At 52.9% G+C, this 16773-nt stretch overlaps 2 protein-coding genes across 12 annotated transcripts in view; both read left to right on the forward strand.

Moving 5' to 3' along the window:
- The window catches only part of SLC25A22 (solute carrier family 25 member 22), a 50698-nt gene extending 42719 nt beyond the window's left edge, over window positions 1-7979 (forward strand). For 8 of the 9 annotated variants that reach the window (XM_056492490.1, XM_056492489.1, XM_056492491.1 and 5 more), the window contains 5 exons: window positions 1360-1478; window positions 3019-3187; window positions 3940-4094; window positions 4903-4978; window positions 5837-7656. In XM_056492490.1, the coding sequence (XP_056348465.1) occupies window positions 1360-1478; window positions 3019-3187; window positions 3940-4094; window positions 4903-4978; window positions 5837-5990 (673 nt within the window). In that variant the 3' untranslated portion in view covers window positions 5991-7656. Of the gene's footprint in view, window positions 1-1359; window positions 1479-3018; window positions 3188-3939; window positions 4095-4902; window positions 4979-5836 lie in introns of all 9 variants that reach the window. The other variant, XM_056492487.1, reaches the window with a different exon arrangement.
- Window positions 7980-8509: 530 nt separating this feature from the next.
- Window positions 8510-16744, forward strand: IRF7 (interferon regulatory factor 7). Of its 3 annotated transcripts, none has more exons than XM_056492482.1 (11): window positions 8510-13134; window positions 13220-13382; window positions 13611-13773; window positions 13840-13979; window positions 14135-14180; window positions 14287-14391; window positions 14465-14653; window positions 14791-14916; window positions 15034-15405; window positions 15566-15684; window positions 16355-16744. In XM_056492482.1, exons 1-11 carry the CDS (start codon window positions 12566-12568, stop codon window positions 16499-16501), a joined length of 2139 nt encoding a protein of 712 aa, XP_056348457.1. In that variant the 5' UTR covers window positions 8510-12565; the 3' UTR covers window positions 16502-16744. The 3 variants fall into 3 exon arrangements, with proteins under 3 accessions (XP_056348457.1, XP_056348458.1, XP_056348459.1); XM_056492483.1 differs by having other exon boundaries at window positions 11081-13134; window positions 13855-13979; XM_056492484.1 differs by lacking the exon at window positions 14791-14916 and having other exon boundaries at window positions 13013-13134.
- The last annotated feature ends 29 nt before the right edge of the window (window positions 16745-16773 follow it).

Genomic DNA, 16773 nt, shown 5'->3' on the forward strand with positions numbered 1-16773 from the left:
TGGCTCTGTGCCTCTAATCCCCTGCTCTCATATCCTCCCTGGAGAAGATGAGAGGTGGAGAAATCAGCCCAGCTTACGTGGTGGGCCAGCAGGATTACAGTGCATGTGCCCTCCCTTTCCTGTAGGCTTGGCATTGAAACTGCTGTGCTGGCCCACTGCCCCACAGCTGTGCTGTGTGCCTGTGAAACCCCTGGCAGGGGAGGGTGCCTGTGCTGTGCAGTGGAATGGGGAATATCGCTGTGGGACTGCTTCTGCCACAGCGTGGGGATGTGCTGTGAGCAGGTTAAGATGAGGTATTGCTGCAGAGGCAGGGCTGGGGGAGGTAAAAATAGTACTTGCATTTAGAACAGAAAAAAGAGGAGGCTGTTTCGCTCTGGCTGTGTGAGTTATACACACTTCTTTTTTAAACCCTTTTAGAAAAGAGCAGGTCAGACATACTTTTTAATCAAGTCAGTGTTTTCTGGTGCCAAGGTTTGAGGTTTTTTTACGGGGCAGAAACATATTACTTTCTGAAAATTGAAGCTTTATGAGGTTTTGCATCCTGAGTTCATCTTTTTAGTCTTAGCTGGGCTTTTTCATAGCTTTGGAATGGAGGCATCAATGGAATGCTGCATTTTGCTGGGTGAGAATATGTTGCTGATAGTCCCTGCTCTGTAGTGCAGAGAATGCACAAATTTTCATTGCTGAAGGTCCATCCCATCCCTTGTCTCTTAGGGTGGACCAGTTTAGTGCAAAGGCTATTTGTTCTGGTTTGGAAGACCTGGTAAGGTGAAGCAGCTCCTAACCACAGAGGAGCTGCCTCCCTGATTTATATTCACTGTTTATTTACTTTGCTTTTCTCAAATAAGTCCAAAGCAGCAAGTGGAATATTTTCTCTCCTTGCTCCATGTCCTGTGATCTGTGTTTGTTGACAATTTTTAAAGGACTAGACTGGCAGGAGGAAAGCTGCTTATCCCTCTTAATGCTCAGGTCCTCTGGTGCCCTCTGAAGTGATACCCTTTCTGAAAGCTGTGCCCTGACCAGGGGCACCAGCAGGCTGGAAGAGAGCTGCAGTGCTCTGGCTGTGGGTGGAAGGGGCTGTGTGCTCCTGCCTGGGGCTGTTCTGACAGGGCTTGTGGCTTTTCTGAATGTTCTGTTTCTGGGGACAAAATGAATCTGTTCTGCAGGTCAGGTGGTGCTGGCAGAGATGCCATACCTGGGCTGTGCTGAACTGTCAGGCCTAGCAGGTTCTGCTACCCCTTGGCTGCCTTTTCTATAACCTCCAGGGTCAGAGATGTGCCCCAAGCCTTGTACCCAGCTGCCCAAATGTTATCCAGGCCACCCCCTCTGATGGACTCTTTCTCTCTTTTCTTTGGGCAGGAAAAAGCTGACACTTCTGAGGGAGATGCTGGCGGGCTGTGGCGCGGGTACCTGCCAGGTGATTGTCACCACTCCCATGGAGATGCTCAAAATCCAGCTGCAGGATGCGGGACGCATTGGTACGTGGACTTTTCTTCCCTGTGCCCTGAGCAGGGAAAGGGGAAGGAGCTGGGACTGGGCTTTCAAGGCAGAGCTGAGAGGATGAGTGGAGAATCCCCTTTTCCCTCCCCCTGCTCTGCCATGTCAGAGATACCACAGTGGTAGCAGAAGTTTCTCCTCCTCCTCCAGCTTGCTTTCCCCCACACTTTACTCAGCTGGCTTTGCAGAGGCCCTTGCAGTTACAAAAGCTGGTGGGGTTTTTGCTCAAAGCAATAGGCTTGGCAAGCAAAACAGCAAATGCTGTTAGTGGATGGAAAGACAGGAGAGATGACTGGATGGTCAGCTTGTGAGTGATTCAAACTTAGTAGATCCTGTGCACCCAAGAAGGGTTTAGCATCCTCCAGTGCCTTTCCTGTGCTGCTTCCTCCATCTTCATGTTTTCTGATGTCTATATTTTTTCCTTTCTACCCTCCTGTACCACCTCCCTAAACAGCTTCCCAAGGGGATGTTTTATTTCCAAATGACTTGTCTCCCCTTGTACTCTTTTTTTCTCCCTGACAAAAACAGCAGTTGTTTTGGTTGAAACAGTAAATAAAATTCTCCCAGTGCACTGGATTTGAACGAGGTTTGGGATCAGGCTCTTGGGACTGTGGGCGTGAGCTGGCAGGCAGAGGCAGGAGGGAGTGTGAGCCCTTTGGCTGAGACACTGTGGAGTGTTTCTGGTGAGAACAGAGACCAGAGTCTGACACGGAGACTCTGGGGGAAAGAGTTTCCTTAGTTTCTTCCAGAGGTCAATCTGGGCTATGGCCTCACTTCCCAGGAGCCCTGCATGACACTGTTAGATACCGTGTTTATGGCCCTTCCTGGAAAATGGGCCAATTTGTCCTTTAATCTCTCATTTGATGTGGTGTTCCTGAATAATCACGGATTTACTTTTTCTTTTCTCTCTTCACTGGTTTTACTGCAGACCTTATCCTCTTTGTGCGTATTATTTTAAAATGTTGGAAGGATTTAAGCTGTGGTTTGAGGGTTCAGGAGAGGTTTTGGATGCTGTGAACAGCCTGTTCTCTGTGTGCCAGGGATTACTTATAGATTGAAGTGCTCTCCATCTTCTGGCCAAAGGGCTGAAGTGCATCAGTTGGAAAAGTGGGAGAAACCAGGATGTGTTTATAAACGTGACTGAGAAACTCCCCAGGTTAATGATTGCTTTCAGGGGAGGAAGGCAAAGAACAGAACCTGGGAAGTGTCTCGTTTATGAACATCTTGTTTGTGATACTGGCAGTTCAGGGGCACACCTGCCTGCTCACAGCAGCTCCTGGCGTGTGACAGGATGCTCCTGCTTGGGCAAACCAGCTGGTGGGAGAGCACAGCCACCAGCGTGGCAGTGTGGCAGCACTGGGACAGTGAGGGACATGGGCAGAGTTGGGAAGGCTTGCAGTGCCCTTGCAGGCCATTTTGTTATGCTGTGCTGCCTGGAGGTGTGGCTGTCCTGCCTGCCTGTGGCAGGGGCAGTCGAGGCTGCTGTGGGCCCCTGCAGACCAGCACTGGCTCTCTCCACAGCGGCACAGAAGAAGCTCATGGCGGCGCAGGCCCAGCTCTCCTCCTCGCCCGCGGGAGCGGCCGAGCCAGCGGTGGAGACGCGTCCCACGGCCACCCAGATCACCAGGGAGCTGCTGCGGAGCAAAGGCATCGCTGGACTCTACAAGGGCCTGGGAGCCACGCTGCTGAGGTAGGATGGCCTTCAGCACAGGGCACTGCTTCCCAGGCTTGGAGCTAGGGCAGCTCCCCTCCCAGGATTGGGCCTGCAAAGGATGTGTGGGCTTCAGCTTGGTTTGGTTCTGTTTCCACGCACAGATTTTGCACATTAGGGAAGGGAAGGTCAGGGCAGTGAGGGAGGGTATCTTTTTGTTCTTGGGAGATTTGATTCTTTGGCTTTCTGTGTAAGGTTTTTGTCTGCCCCATGGTCTGTGTTTTCACACTGTACAGAAGTCCTAGTGAACTGGCAGAGTAAAACTGTCAGCCCGAGACCCCAGAGTGTGCAGTGGGAGCACATTGGTGCCTGCTCTGGCACTCTTTGCCTGGGCTTTCGCAATGTGACTCTCCTTTGGCTTTAGCAAAGGTAGAGCTGAAGCAGCACCCAGGGGGATGGACGGCAGGATGGAACCTCTCGTAATTAACAAAAGTGGTCAAAACAATTGACCTCTGAATGTGCTGATGTCTTTTGTTTGAGTGTTGAAAAAGGGGAGCCCATCCTGCAGGGCTGCATGCCTCCCATGGGCCTGTTGTCCTCTGTGCAGTCAGTTTTGCCCCCCCTGAGTTTCAGCTCCTGTGTGCATTGCAATCACAGAGCCAGGATATCTGCATTGCACTCATGGCTGTGGTGCCAATGTGCAATGCTTGCAGTTTGCTTAGTTTGTTGGGGTCCTGTGCTGACTTGGCTCATCCTTGTTCTTTCTTCCTTTTGTTCCTGCCCCCCTGCAGGGATGTCCCATTCTCCATTGTTTACTTCCCCCTGTTTGCAAACCTGAACAAGCTGGGCCAGAAGGACCCCAATGTCAAGGCTCCGTTCTACGTGTCCTTCCTCTCGGGATGTGTGGCCGGCAGTACGGCCGCAGTGGCTGTCAATCCTTGTGATGGTGAGTCCTGAGTAGCCTGTGGTGGTGGCCTGGTGCCAAGTGACAGGAGTCAGAGGCCCAGGCTGGGCCAGGTGAGGAGGAGGGTGACTGTGCCAGCCCTTTGGCAGCATCAGCAGACAGAAAGCGACAGCTCTGCTGCCTCCAGTCATGATGGTGTGAGTTCAGCTGAGCTACAGTTTGGCCACAGTTTACACAGAGGTTTGCAGTACTTGCTAGGTATGTCAGGAACAAGGTGTCATTCATTTCAGTTATTCTTGACAGGAAAGGACACATTTCCATGTGGAGTCATTATATGCAGACCACTTATAACTATATGGTCTGGGACAAACAGGGGGAGCCTCAGATCTGTGGCCTGCTGTTTTACAACATCTGCTGTAAACGCCACATTGGTTTCTCTCCTGTGAAAAACACCAGAAGGTAACTGCTCTCTCCCCAGCACTGCACATGCTCCAAGAAGAAATGTAAGAGCAGAATTGTGTATTTTAGATACCTCTTCCTGAAGGAGTTGAGCTCTTGAAAATAAGTTCCCACTTTGCAGAGAGATACCTGGATTTGGAAGGTCTAAAGCTTAAGTCAGCATTTGAAACCTTGATGACAGTGAGGGAGGGAGGGGTTGGGTTTTGGGTGACTTTATGTTTCTTTTATCCATTTGGAAAGGAATGGGTTCGTTTTCCCTGGTAAATGTATGAAAATGGTCTGTATTCTTGGTAATTTTGTTCTGACCATTTCAAAGGCATTACTCTTAGGGTGGCTCTTGCCTGCTATGTCCCCAGTGCTCACCAGTGTCTCCCTTCTCTTTCCCTCCCAGTGATCAAAACGCGGCTGCAGTCCTTGCAGAGAGGAGTGAATGAGGACACCTACTCGGGGATCCTGGACTGCACTAAGTAAGAATTCTCATGACAGAGGCACCACATCAGATGTTTGGCAGTGGCTGCTGCCTGCTGCCAGGCAGGCAGTGCAGCTTCGATACCAACTAGCAGCTATGCTTCATGTTCCCTCTGTCCCTGTGCTTTTATAAATGAATCTGTCTAGCTGGAGATAGGTATATAGATATATGAGCAGAGGTATATATATGGTTTTATAAAAGAGAACTTATTCCCATATTGAGCACAAAAAATATAGCATTTATATTTAAATACTTCTGTCCAAACCCCAGTAGTCATACCACTGAGATTTTATTTCTGCAGAGGGAGGCAATGCTGTGGTAGTCTCTCCCAAGGCCCCTGCTGTTGGAAAATCCTACAGTATTGAGTCTGAGAGCTCTCCTGGGACTGCTCTGCACAATGTCTGCAGGAGCACTGGCAGAGTGAGCTGTCTCCAGCTGCATTATCCTCTGATCCTCTGCTAAACTATGGTCTGGCTGCTTGACAACACGAAGGGACTTTTTCTGCTTTTGTATTTCTGTGGTAGCCAGAATCTGGTCCATCTGGCTCTGTCCTGTGCTGAGGGTGGAGCTTTTGAGCAGGGGGACCTCTTGATGCAAGCATGGGGCTGTCTTAGCTGTACTTGCAGACAGAGGCAGCCACTCCTGCTTCTAGCCAGATGTTGGGATGGGACAAGTTTCTGCATGGCCCCTTGCAGAGCACTTGGGCAGTGATGGGTGATTTGCTGTGGAGGCTGTGCCAGGCAACAGAGCTTGCCTGGGTTTAGTCTCTGGAGGGAGGCAGAAAGGCAGGGCATGGCCAGGGGCTCTCCTGGAGGGGTGGGATGGACACTTAGCTGTCTGTGCCATTTCTCCCCAGGAAGATCTGGCAGAGGGAAGGGCCCACGGCCTTCTTCAAAGGGGCCTACTGCCGAGCCCTGGTCATCGCTCCTCTCTTCGGCATCGCACAAGTCGTCTACTTCGTGGGCATCGCGGAGTTCCTGCTGGACCTGCTCCCCAAGCACCGGGCCTAGCCCCGGGCTGGCTGTGTGTGCCCTCCTGCCCTCCGCAGCGCTGGATCCATCCCCTGCCCGCCATCCCTGTCGGTCGTGTCCGAGCTACAGCACAAAGGGTTCGCGCGGGGACGCGGAGGGACGCGGTGCCCAGACGGGCCCACGCGGGCAGGGAGAGTCCCTCTGCCTCTGCCGCCGTCTGGAGCCTGCCCCCTCTCGCTCCTTCCACGGACAGTACTTCATTATTCCTCTCTCTGTCTCTTTTTAATTTCCTGGTTTTTGGTTTTTAATTGTCATTCTTAAGGACACTGGTAAGCACAGACTGGGCTTGCAGACCCAGAAGTCTCCTCTCAGTCTTGGGGAGGAGGAGAGATGGGAAAGAAATAACTTTCAACCCTCATCCACCTCAGTTTCCCTTTCCACCTGGAGCTGCCAGCCACCTGAGGAGGAGCTGGAAGGGCAGCTGTGTCCCCTAGCACCTCCTTGGCTCTGCTGACCTCGGGTCAAGAGTGAATGCTGCACAAAGGGGGCTAATCTCATTGCTGCTGGAGGCAGGGGTGGGATGCTGGATCTGGCAAGTTCCTTGGCCTGGAAACCTTCAGTCCTCCCTTCTCCCTTTTTAAAAACTAGCTGGACTTAAATGAATTCTGATTGTTCCTATTGATTTTGTAATTATTTTTGTTTTAAAGCAAAGGGATATCCCTCCTAACTAGGTGTCACAGGCACATCGGGTGAGGTGCAGAAATAAGGTGTCTGCTCTGTAGGGAACATGTCTGTGGGATCACATGAATGTCCAAAGGTGCTTCCCTGCTTCAGGCACGGAAGTGAGAGGAACTTGGGATCAAGCTATTTTTGGTTTGGGTTTTTTTTGTTGTAGTTTTATTTGGTTTCTTGGGCGTTTATTTTTTGGTTTTGCTTTTTGTTTTTTGGTTGTTTTGTTTTGTTTTGTGGGAGTTTTTTTTAGTTCTGTTTTGGTTTGTTTTTTTTTTGTTTTTTTGTTTTTTTTTTTTTGGGTTTTGGTTTATTTTTTTTTTTTATTCAGGGTTGTGGGGAGGGAAAACCAAACAACAAGAAGCCACTTACATTCCTTCAGCCGGCCCACCCCTAGAGTGATAAAGCTGTGGCTGCAGGTGTAGATCAGCTGATCTGATTTTTTCCCAGCCTGACCCCAAGTGTGTGGAAGGAGGCACTGGCTCCAGTACTGGCACTGCCCAACCTCATGGAGCTGCAGCAGAAATGCTGCACCTGTGGGCTCACCCTGCCAGTTGAGGGCACAAGGTCTTGTTGTGTTCAGATGTTTGCCTTGGGTGTGACTGGAGCCAGCAGGTATGGAAGAGGCAGAGGGCCACATTCTCAGAGCAAGGAGCTGTTTGTGTGTCCATCACTCAGGGGGTGAGTCCTGTGCATCACAAGAACATCCTGTTTGCTCCTGGGGTGGGGATCGGTGGTGGGTGGCAGGGGGCAAACACACACCTACAACCCTGCTCTGCCAAAGGGACACTGCCCCAGCTAATATCACTTGTCAGAGGAATTCCTCATTCAGTGCTCTCTTGGGCTGTGTAATTAATTCTAGTTTAAATGATCTTAAGTGTGAGATCTACCCAACCCAGTGTGATCTTCTCCGTTATTTATTCCATTTGGTGCGACCCACCCAACTTTGGTGTTGAAATTAAACTGGTTGAATTCACTTTTCATTCCTTCTTTTTGCTTTATTCTCCAGGCGCCTGCTTGGTGTTTGTGTTTTGAATGTGTATTTAAATTAATTTTAAAAATATCCTTGTTTTTAATGTTTAAAAGAAAACCACCTCTGTTTAACCACTCTTGGATTAGGTTTTTGTGAAACTTGTATGTTGAGGGCCTTCTTCCTTGATGCATCCTTTTTCTCTTTGAAAAAGTTGTTTTGTGGCTGATTTGTTACTTGTCACTTCTCATATGTGAATAATTTTCTTTTTTTTTTCTTCTTCTCCGTGTATCTGGGAATGAATCTGTGCAAAGGCAATGATAGATGTCTGTTCTGTGTGTAGTGCTGTGATGCTGCTCTTGCTCTTGGATTTCCCTTGGGTGGATTAAAAGAGAAAGGTTTATTTTATTTCTTTCTTTAAGGTGCCCCATTCCTTGCTGTTTTTTGATTTACAGGGAGGGTCCCCAAAAGAGACCTTGCTGATAAAACTTGTGGGGTTTCAGCTTGCCCTTCTTCCTGCAAAGATTGTCTCCTGAAAGTGGGTGACTTGTGGCTGCAGGGGTGTGTGTTAGGTGCAGGTTTGTGTGGTGGGGTTAAGTTTGAAGGAAAACTTGGTGCAGTGAAGGGCTGAGGTTCAGGGAAAGCTCTCCTCATCCTTTGGGATGCTTTTAAAAACTTCTTTGTAAAACTGACTGTTCCTCCTGAAATCTCCAGCTCTTCTTCCTCTGTGCAGGAGCTGGTGACCTAAATGAGGCTGATTTCTAGCTTCCTGGACATGTCTCTGAGCCAGCAGGACCTGGGGAGGTGGCAGGGGTAACAGCTGTGGCTCTGCAGGACAGGTATCTCCCTCTCCAGACAGGCAAGACAAAAAAAAAAAAAAAAAAAAAGTTTAAAATGGGGGAATTCCCATCAGTTTAATTAATCACCTATTAACTGAAACCACTCTGCATTGCTAGAAGCATTGAGGAATGAAAGTAAATAAACACACCTCTGCTCCCCTCCTGCAGGTGCTGCTTGTTCCTGGGGCAGGAGCCAGCAGCCAGCACCACTCCTTGTTGTTCCCACCTGTTCTTCTGACAGAGGGTCCTCCACCCACCCTGGGTCCTGGCAACAAAGAGGGGAATTCCTGGGACACAAAAGGAAGCCATCCTAGAAAGCTAAATATCCTGGATAACAAGGGGGAAATTTGCTGTAAGACAATGCAGGAATTTCTGTGTGAAGACTAGGGGCAAGTCCTTGAAAGCAAAGGGGAAAATATTCAGGGAATTTCCAGAAAGCAATGGGGGAATTTCTTACAAGGCTATAAGGGGGGGATAGCCTAGAAATAAAAGGAGGGAAATTCCGTGAAAGCAAGGAGGAAATTGCCTCAAAAACCTGGGAAATTCCTGAAAAGCAGAAGTGACATTGTTTAAGAAAGTAACAGTGAAATTCCCCAGAATGCAAAGGGGGAATTGCCTGGAGAGGATGAACGGTATTTCTTGGGGAATAATTTCTTGCTTTCCAGTGTCAGGAAATTCCACGAACACCAGAAGTTTATACCCAGAAATGAGACAGAGGAATCCTTCAGCTTTATTCAGATAGAGGTACAGACTCCACCAGGACACACACCTGTAGGGTTTTCTCAAGCTTCACCATTTTCAGTCCTTCAGATGTGGCTGAGCCCACACGATCTGGAAGTTTGGGTCTTTGCTCACCTTGCTGCACAGATTCACTCTTGGGTCTCTCATGAGGCTCTGCCACATTCTCTCCACACTGTGTGGAGCTCAGCTCCTCCTTAGGGAAGGCCTCACTCTCCTTCACCTCCTGAGGCACTTCCAGGCAGACCCTTTGCTCCTGTGCAGTGCTTGGGGATGCTTTTTGCCCCATCCCCATCCACCTCCCCTTCACACATCTCTTCTGCTTCCATCTCCTCAGCACAGGTTTCCCATTTTTGACTTTTGGCATGAGATCCCCTTTAAGGAGCTCTGCTGCCTCTGGGGTTGGAAGAGCCTGGTCAGTGACAGTCAGGTCCTTCCCAGCTTTCCAAAGCTTGTAAAGCTCTGGCTGCTGCTGCTTCCTCCCAAACACATCCATGGAGATCTTCACTGTGTCCTTCTGCCATGAGAACAGACTGCTTCCCACACTCCATCCACTGAAGAGGAGCAGAATTGGTAGATCCAGCACAGTTAAAGGCATGGTTAAAGCAGCATGAGAGATACAAGGAAAGGTTATCATGGACTCTCCAGCCTCCTGTGTCACCTTATCAAATGGAATTCAGTATTTCTTCAGAACTAATGGAGAGATGAGAGTCATCTTGTGACAGAGAAGTGCTTCACAGCTTTGGCCACTTCCTGGGAAAAAACCTTTTCAAGTCTTTCCAGCTGCTTCCCACACTGGAGGGACTTCCCTCTGGAGGGATGGAATACCATGACTTGGGTTCCCCAAAATGCAAGTAATTCCACATGACCTCAAATATCCCCTACTAGGGACTCAGTAACTTCAAGTATCCCAAAATTACTTCAAATAGACCCCTCTCAGTGACTCCATGACCTCAAGTACCCCAAATGACTTTATGTAACCCCTGTGACCTCAAGAACCCCTGAGGTTCTGCACCCTGAGCCCTCAGGGGGAGCAGCCTGCAGCACCCACAGCAGCACATCATAACCAGAGGCAGGGGCAGGGATGTGAAGCAGACTCTCCCCCAGCTTCCTTCCTTCCCTGGTCCCTCCATTCATCTTCTCCAGGAGTTGGCTCCTCAGCAGCAGGATCTGAGCAAGCCAGAGAACCAACCTGGGAATGGAAGCCCTTCAGTTGTGCCACACAGTCAGTAGAGTCTTAAGCTTTATTTTTCTATTGGCCAGCAACTTAAACTGGGTTAAAAAACCCAAAAGCAATGAATATTGTTACATAGAGAAAAATTATAAAACAGCTCAGTGGACACAAGCCAACTTACTGTTCATGTCTCATTATCCCTGTCCTCTCCCAGCCCTGTACAATGTGTTTGAAGGGAATGGGCAAAGGCAGCTGTGAAGATCACACACAGTGGTAATTCACATACACCCAGATTCACCAATAGTGGTTGGATAAAATGCACCTGTTCATCTTTCCTACCTATCAAAAGAAAATTTGAACAACTGTTCTCCCTTTGGCACAAAATTCAAATCAGACAGAGAAGTTCCCATGTCCACTGGGAAACACTTCTCAGTTCAGCAAGGGCTCTGGGTGTGAGCACCTGGTACAAGAGCAGATCCTGAACACCCCTAATAATCCATTTCTAATGTTCTTTGTTACAAATGGCACTTTGATTCCTTCACAATCGCTGTCCTGGTGGCCACCCCTTCCCTTTGGTCCTGGGGCTCCCTACACTTTTTCCCAATGGGGGTGGTAAAAGCTGTGTCATTATCATTGCCTGTACCTCCACCTTTTCTTCATCCCTTTTTTCATATCTTTTAATATACCTGACATGCCTTTCTAAATAATTCCTGGAAGGGCCCACTCAGCCTCCTCTCCAGCCCCTGTTTCTGCTGCCTTTGGGCTCTTACCCCCCACAGCTGCCAAATCCTTTGCAAAATCACTCTCCTCCCAGTGACTCAAACAAAATCCCTTCTTGTATCATTCCAGGCTTTGGTGACCCTGTCTCTTACACTGCATACCAGTCAGTCCCTGTACCTTTCACTGCACCAAAGCTGCATCCGTATCCTTAACTACCTCTAGGAGAATGTGCAAACCGTCTCAGCTTCTCCCAGAGGACCCTCTGGAGGTATTTTGGGATCCCTGTAGTCGAAGCCCTTTTTGACTTTCCTTTGTTGCCCGCCCTGAGCATCCTGCCATGTTTTATCTCCCAAAGTTGTACTCACCGGTGAGATTTGCCGAGATCCTCCTCAGCTTTCCCTCACTGCCCCTTCTGGGCATCCATGTCCACTGGTCCTTCCCTGTGGAGCCTTCACGGCCGCCCCTGTTCCCCTCTCCTGTCCCTGGACAGTCTCGGGTGCCCCATCAATCTCCTGTGCTGGCCAGCGCCGAGGGGAGCTGCTCCCCAAAACCGGGGCAGGCGCCTCCAGCTCCTCCTGCCCGACCCAGACGCGGGAAGGAGCCTGGACGAGTCACCAATTGTTGGGAAAATTCCACAAACACCAGAAGTTTATGCCCAAAAAGGAGACAGAGGAATTCTTCAGCTTTATTTGAATAGAGGTACAGACTCCACCAGGACACACACCTGTGGGGTTTTCTCCCTCCAGGTTTCAGAGGGCGCAGCCTCCTTTTATCCTGAACTCCCAGCCACATGTTGCCCTCTTCCTTTTCCCAGTGCTGAGGCACTGGGAAGGCACAGCCCTCCCCAACCTGCTACCACAAATTCCCCCCTTGAACCTGCTGTGTTACCCCAAAGCTCAGAACCTCAGGCTATGCAGTCCCTTGTCTGTGTCAGGAGCCAGGCTCTGCAACAAACCTGCTGCCCAAAGCCAGCAGAGTCACTGGGACCCATTTCAAACACATCAACACCCACACGTTCACCCAGCAAATTGTTTGTAAAGACATCAGCTTTCCTCTCACCGGGGAGCTAAAGTCGTGGGAAAATTTCCCAGGAAAGCAGTGGAGATCCTCTAAGCAGAAGGAAAAATCGTAGACAGCCATGGAGGACTCTAAAAAGCAACAAAGACATTTCCCAGGAAACGAGGAGGAAATAGCCTGCAAAGTGACTGGGAAATTTCCTAGAGAACAACGGGGGAATTTTTAGGAAGGAAGTGGGAAATTTCCTGGGAAACAAAAGGCAGCGTTCAAAAAACCCATGTAGAGTGCCTAGCAGGCAGAAGGCGAGTTCCTGGAAAAGAAAAATTTCCTCAAAAACAAGCGGCACATTGTGAAAAAAGCTGCAGTCCCGTGTTTCAGCCCCAGTGACCCCTCCACCCTTGGCTGGTCCTCGGGTAAGGAAGTGGAGATGCCTCTCAGGGAGCCGTGGTTGGTCTCTGCTCCGGGCAGAGCCGGGCGGGCGCTGGGGCCCCCCTGGAGCCGCCGCTGCCGGGGACCGGCGCTGGTTCCCCTCCGCCTCGGTGCCGAGCGCTGCCCGCCGCACTTTGGCCCTTGGTTTGTCATTTCGCCATGGCAGCACGGCTTAGCCCGCAAGCCAAGGCAGCCGGGAGCAGAAGGATTAAAGCAAACATCTGTACACAACGCGGGGGTTTCCAGCCCCGGGAAGCCCGGCCGCCCCCCTGCGCTCCGGGAGCCCCAGGCTCAGCTTCAGGTGCGGTGTATTTATTCGGGGCTTGAGCGGGGCCGGAGCATCCCGCGGGCGCTCCGGGAGCGGCGGCGCCGCCCCGAGAGAGCTGGGCAGTTTCACTTTCGGAAGGCACACGTGATTTCCAGGAAAACGGGAGGGCGGATAAAGAATCGGGCAGGAGGCGGCCGCCCCCCGCGCCGAGGTCACCGCCCGGCTCGGCACGGACCGGACCGGACCGGCTCGGCTCGGCTCTGCGCACCCGGCACCATGGCAGCGCCGGAGAAGGAGGGGTAAGCGGAGCCCAGCGCCCCTGGTCCCCCCCGGTCGCAGTTTCGGGGTGGCCCCGGTGCCCGCGGTGACGGTCCCGCCCCGCAGGGAAGCCCAGAAGCTGCGGTTCGGACCGTGGCTGCTGAACGCCATCGACAGCGGGAGCTACCGCGGGCTGCGCTGGCTCGACTCTGCCCGCACCCTCTTCCGCGTCCCCTGGAAGCACAACGCCAGGAAGGACATCACCATCAGTGACCTGGAGGTCTTCAAGGTGGGTGGGACGAGTGTCACCAGCAGCGACATGGAGATCCTCAGGGGTCGCCTGCAGCAGCCTCGGGGTCTTCAAGGTGTGTGGGATGGGATGGTGACCAGCAGCAAGCTGAGTTCTTCAAGGTGGGTGGGATGTGGGAGCTAGGAAGGTGGGAGAACAGCAGTCATCCCTGGAAGCCTCTACGCTCATGGAGCCAGGGACCCCCTGCTCACCTCCCTGCACCCCCAGGCTTGGGCGAAGGTCAGTGGGCGCTATGAGGAAGGCTCCGAGGACCCGGCCAAGTGGAAGACCAACTTCCGCTGTGCCCTGAGCAGCACCCACATGTTCAGGCTGGAACATGACCATTCCAAGCGTGGTGATGACCCCCACAAGGTCTTCTCCGTTGTCTCAGGTGAGCCTCGCCCCATGGAGGAGTTGTGTTGGGTGGGGTGGGCAATCTCTGGACCTCCCATTCCAGGTACTCTCCTTTCAGCCACCCTCCAGGACAGCAAGGAGGGAGATTCCAGCATCCTGAACCCTGTGGTGGCCCAGCAGGAGGGAGATTCCAGCATCCCGAACCCTGTGGTGGCCCAGCAGTTGGCACAAGAGCAGCTGCAGGTAGCTGGGCACAGGAGACCAGGGGGGTTCCCTGCTGCCACTCCACAAGCATTGCTCCCAAGCTGCAGCCCTGCACCTGGCCAAAATATGGGCTGGGGGAGGCTGGGTGCCCTGGGAACCACAGCAGTAAGATCCCACTCTCCTTCCCTTTCCAGCTGGAGCTCCATCCCCAACACATGGCATCGGCAATCACTGTCCCAGGTAAGCACTAGTCCCACAATTTTTTTCTGGGGGAGGACACCCACTGTACTCAGCTGGGCCTGATTTTGTGGCTGTGAGACATCCTACCCACTGTGCTCCTCCTTAGAAAGCACGGACCCCACGCAGCTCTCGATCCTGGAGGAGCTGCTGCAGCAGTGTGACATCTCTCCCCGCGACTTTGGCTCGCAGGCTGCGTCCTGGGTGCCTGCAGGTGAGACCAGCTCTGCTCCCGTGCTGCAGAGTTGGTGACTGCCTGGGTGAGTGACCCCAGCACCTGCCCACAGGTGGGTACCCTGCAGGGGACACTCCCCACCAGGACACCCTGCTCCAGCCTCACCAGGACGCCCTGCTCCAGCCTTACCCAGACACCAGCCAAAACAGCTGCTTCCCTGCCACGACATTTCCACAGTGGGTGGCCACGGTGGAGCAGCCCACCTTCCAGCCAGTGGGCCTCATGCCACCAGAGCAGACAGGTGGGTGCCTTGGGGCAGGATGTGGCCCTGGCTGTGTGAATGCCATAATGGGGTGGGAAGAGGCCAGGTGGTGCCATGGGCACCCCATGCCTGCTGTGTCTGGAACGGGGGTGCCAATGCCACCATCTGCCCTGCAGGGGCAGTGCCATGGCCGTGTCACCTGGCAGAGGGCTCGGTGCCCGTGCAGTACGCGGCCGAGGCCACGCTGTTCGTGCCTGCCACCAGCTCTGTGCCACAGCCACGGCTGCTGCGGGCTGACTCAGGTGAGGTCACTCATCATTAATGGCTATGAGCTGCTGCTCCAGTCGTTAACAGCAAACGCGCCTGGGGGTGCTTTGGGGAGGGGGAACATTCCGGCTGCTGATCACTCCCTGGTGCAGATGGCATCCTGGATGTCACCATCTACTACCGGGGGAAGGAGTTCCACCGGGAGGTGGTCGGGGGCAGCCACTGCCTGCTGACCTACCAGCCCCCCGGCCTGGCGGAGGCGCCGTGCCCCTGGCACGTGGTGCACTTCCCCAGCCCCGCCAGCGTGGCCGACGGCAAGCAGCGCCGCATCACCGAGGAGCTGCTGGGCGTGGCGGGGCTGCAGCTGGAGATCCGCGCCTCCAAGGTCTTTGCCACCCGCCGGAAGAAGTGCAAGGTGTTCTGGGCCTTGTCCCAGCAGCTGGAAGGGGGCGAGGAGCCCCCGCCCAACCTGCTCTGCCGGGACCAGGAAACGCCCATCTTTGACTTCAAGGAGTTTTGCACGGGTGCGTAGGGGTGTCCCGTAGTTCCCCACGTGCTGTGTCCTGCCCAGCCTGGTTTGGGGCTCATGGGAGTCAGGCCCAGGATGCTACAAGCATCCAAACCCTCCCAGCCCCTCTGTTCACCCGGGCTCACCCCAAAACTGAGCCCTGCTTTGCCTCACAGAGCTGAGGGACTTCCACAACGGCCAGAGGCGGCGATCCCCTGATTTCACCATCTACCTCTGCTTTGGGCAGGCCTTCTCCAAGGCCAAGCCTAAGGAATCCAAGCTCATCCTGGTCAAGGTGCAGTAGCCAAAACCCACTGCTGCCCAGGGAAGGGGAGAGACTGTGGAGCCAGGGGAGCTGGGATGTTGTGTGTTTGAGGAGGGGGATCCTCGGGGTCGAGCTGGGTGGGAGATGGAGGGTCTGGGTGCCTGAAGAGGGACCCCTGGGGACTGAGGCCAGTGCTATTCTGGGTGCCCAGGGATGGGGACTCCTAGGTGATGGAGTTTCCTCAGGGACTGGGCAGTGGGAGCCTCAGGGGTCAGGGAGGTGAGTGCTTGGGTACACAAGGAGGGAAACCCTCAGTGTGCAGTAGAGATGGGGATTTGGGAGCCCTCAGGATCTGGGGCAGATGGACATCTGGATACCCAAGGAGGGGGTACCTTGGTGGCTAAGAGAGGTGGGGGAATTGAGTGACAGGGGAGGGGGACCCTTGGAGGCATGAGGGGTGCATGACCAGGGAGGGAACCCTTGGGGATCAGGGAAAACATGGGGTGAGGGTGGGCCAGAGAACACTCAGGGACTGGGTGGGATGGTGTGGAAGGCAGCTGCCCAAGGACAGGGACCCTCAGGGGCTGGGGGAGACAAAGGGTGTCCCAGACATCTCCCTGCACTGCAGGAGGACAGGGCCTTGCAGGTGTTGCAGCCCTATCAGGCAGCTGCCCCTAACCCCAATGTTTTGCTGCTGCAGCTGGTGCCCAAGGCCTGTGAGTTATACTACGAGCAGTGTCTGCAGGCAGGAGCCTCCTCCTTGGACAGCCACACCATCAGCCTGCAGCTCTCCAACTCCTTAGACCTCATGGAGCTCATTGAGCAGTACAACATGCAGCTGGGCTGAGCCCACCTGCCCCGCTCCCCACAGCCCTGGCCAGGCAGCAGGACCCAGCAGGACCACTGCATCCCAGCCTCTGCAAACCAGCACCCCCCAGCCCAAGGACAGCTTCACCAAGGACCAGTTCTGGAGCTCACACATTGCTTTTCCCCTCTGTCAGCTTCTAGTGTGTGTTTTTGTGGAATGTGGTAATCTACTGATTTCTTTTTTGAATTTTTACAAGTTGAAATATATATGTATAGAAATGTAGTTCTCTCTTGCTGCTGTTGTCTGAATAT

This window comes from Oenanthe melanoleuca, chromosome 5 (genome assembly GCF_029582105.1).
Source record: "Oenanthe melanoleuca isolate GR-GAL-2019-014 chromosome 5, OMel1.0, whole genome shotgun sequence".
In the NCBI taxonomy this organism is placed as follows: Eukaryota; Metazoa; Chordata; class Aves; order Passeriformes; family Muscicapidae; genus Oenanthe; species Oenanthe melanoleuca.

Bases quoted from the DNA above. Each gene is read 5' to 3' on its own strand.
- IRF7 (XM_056492482.1), top strand. From the start codon at position 12,566: ATGCCTCTCAGGGAGCCGTGGTTGGTCTCTGCTCCGGGCAGAGCCGGG. The intron at 14,181-14,286 runs GTAAGCACTAGT...GCTCCTCCTTAG, and splicing joins ATCGGCAATCACTGTCCCAG to AAAGCACGGACCCCACGCAG. The intron at 14,917-15,033 runs GTGAGGTCACTC...TCCCTGGTGCAG, and splicing joins GCTGCTGCGGGCTGACTCAG to ATGGCATCCTGGATGTCACC.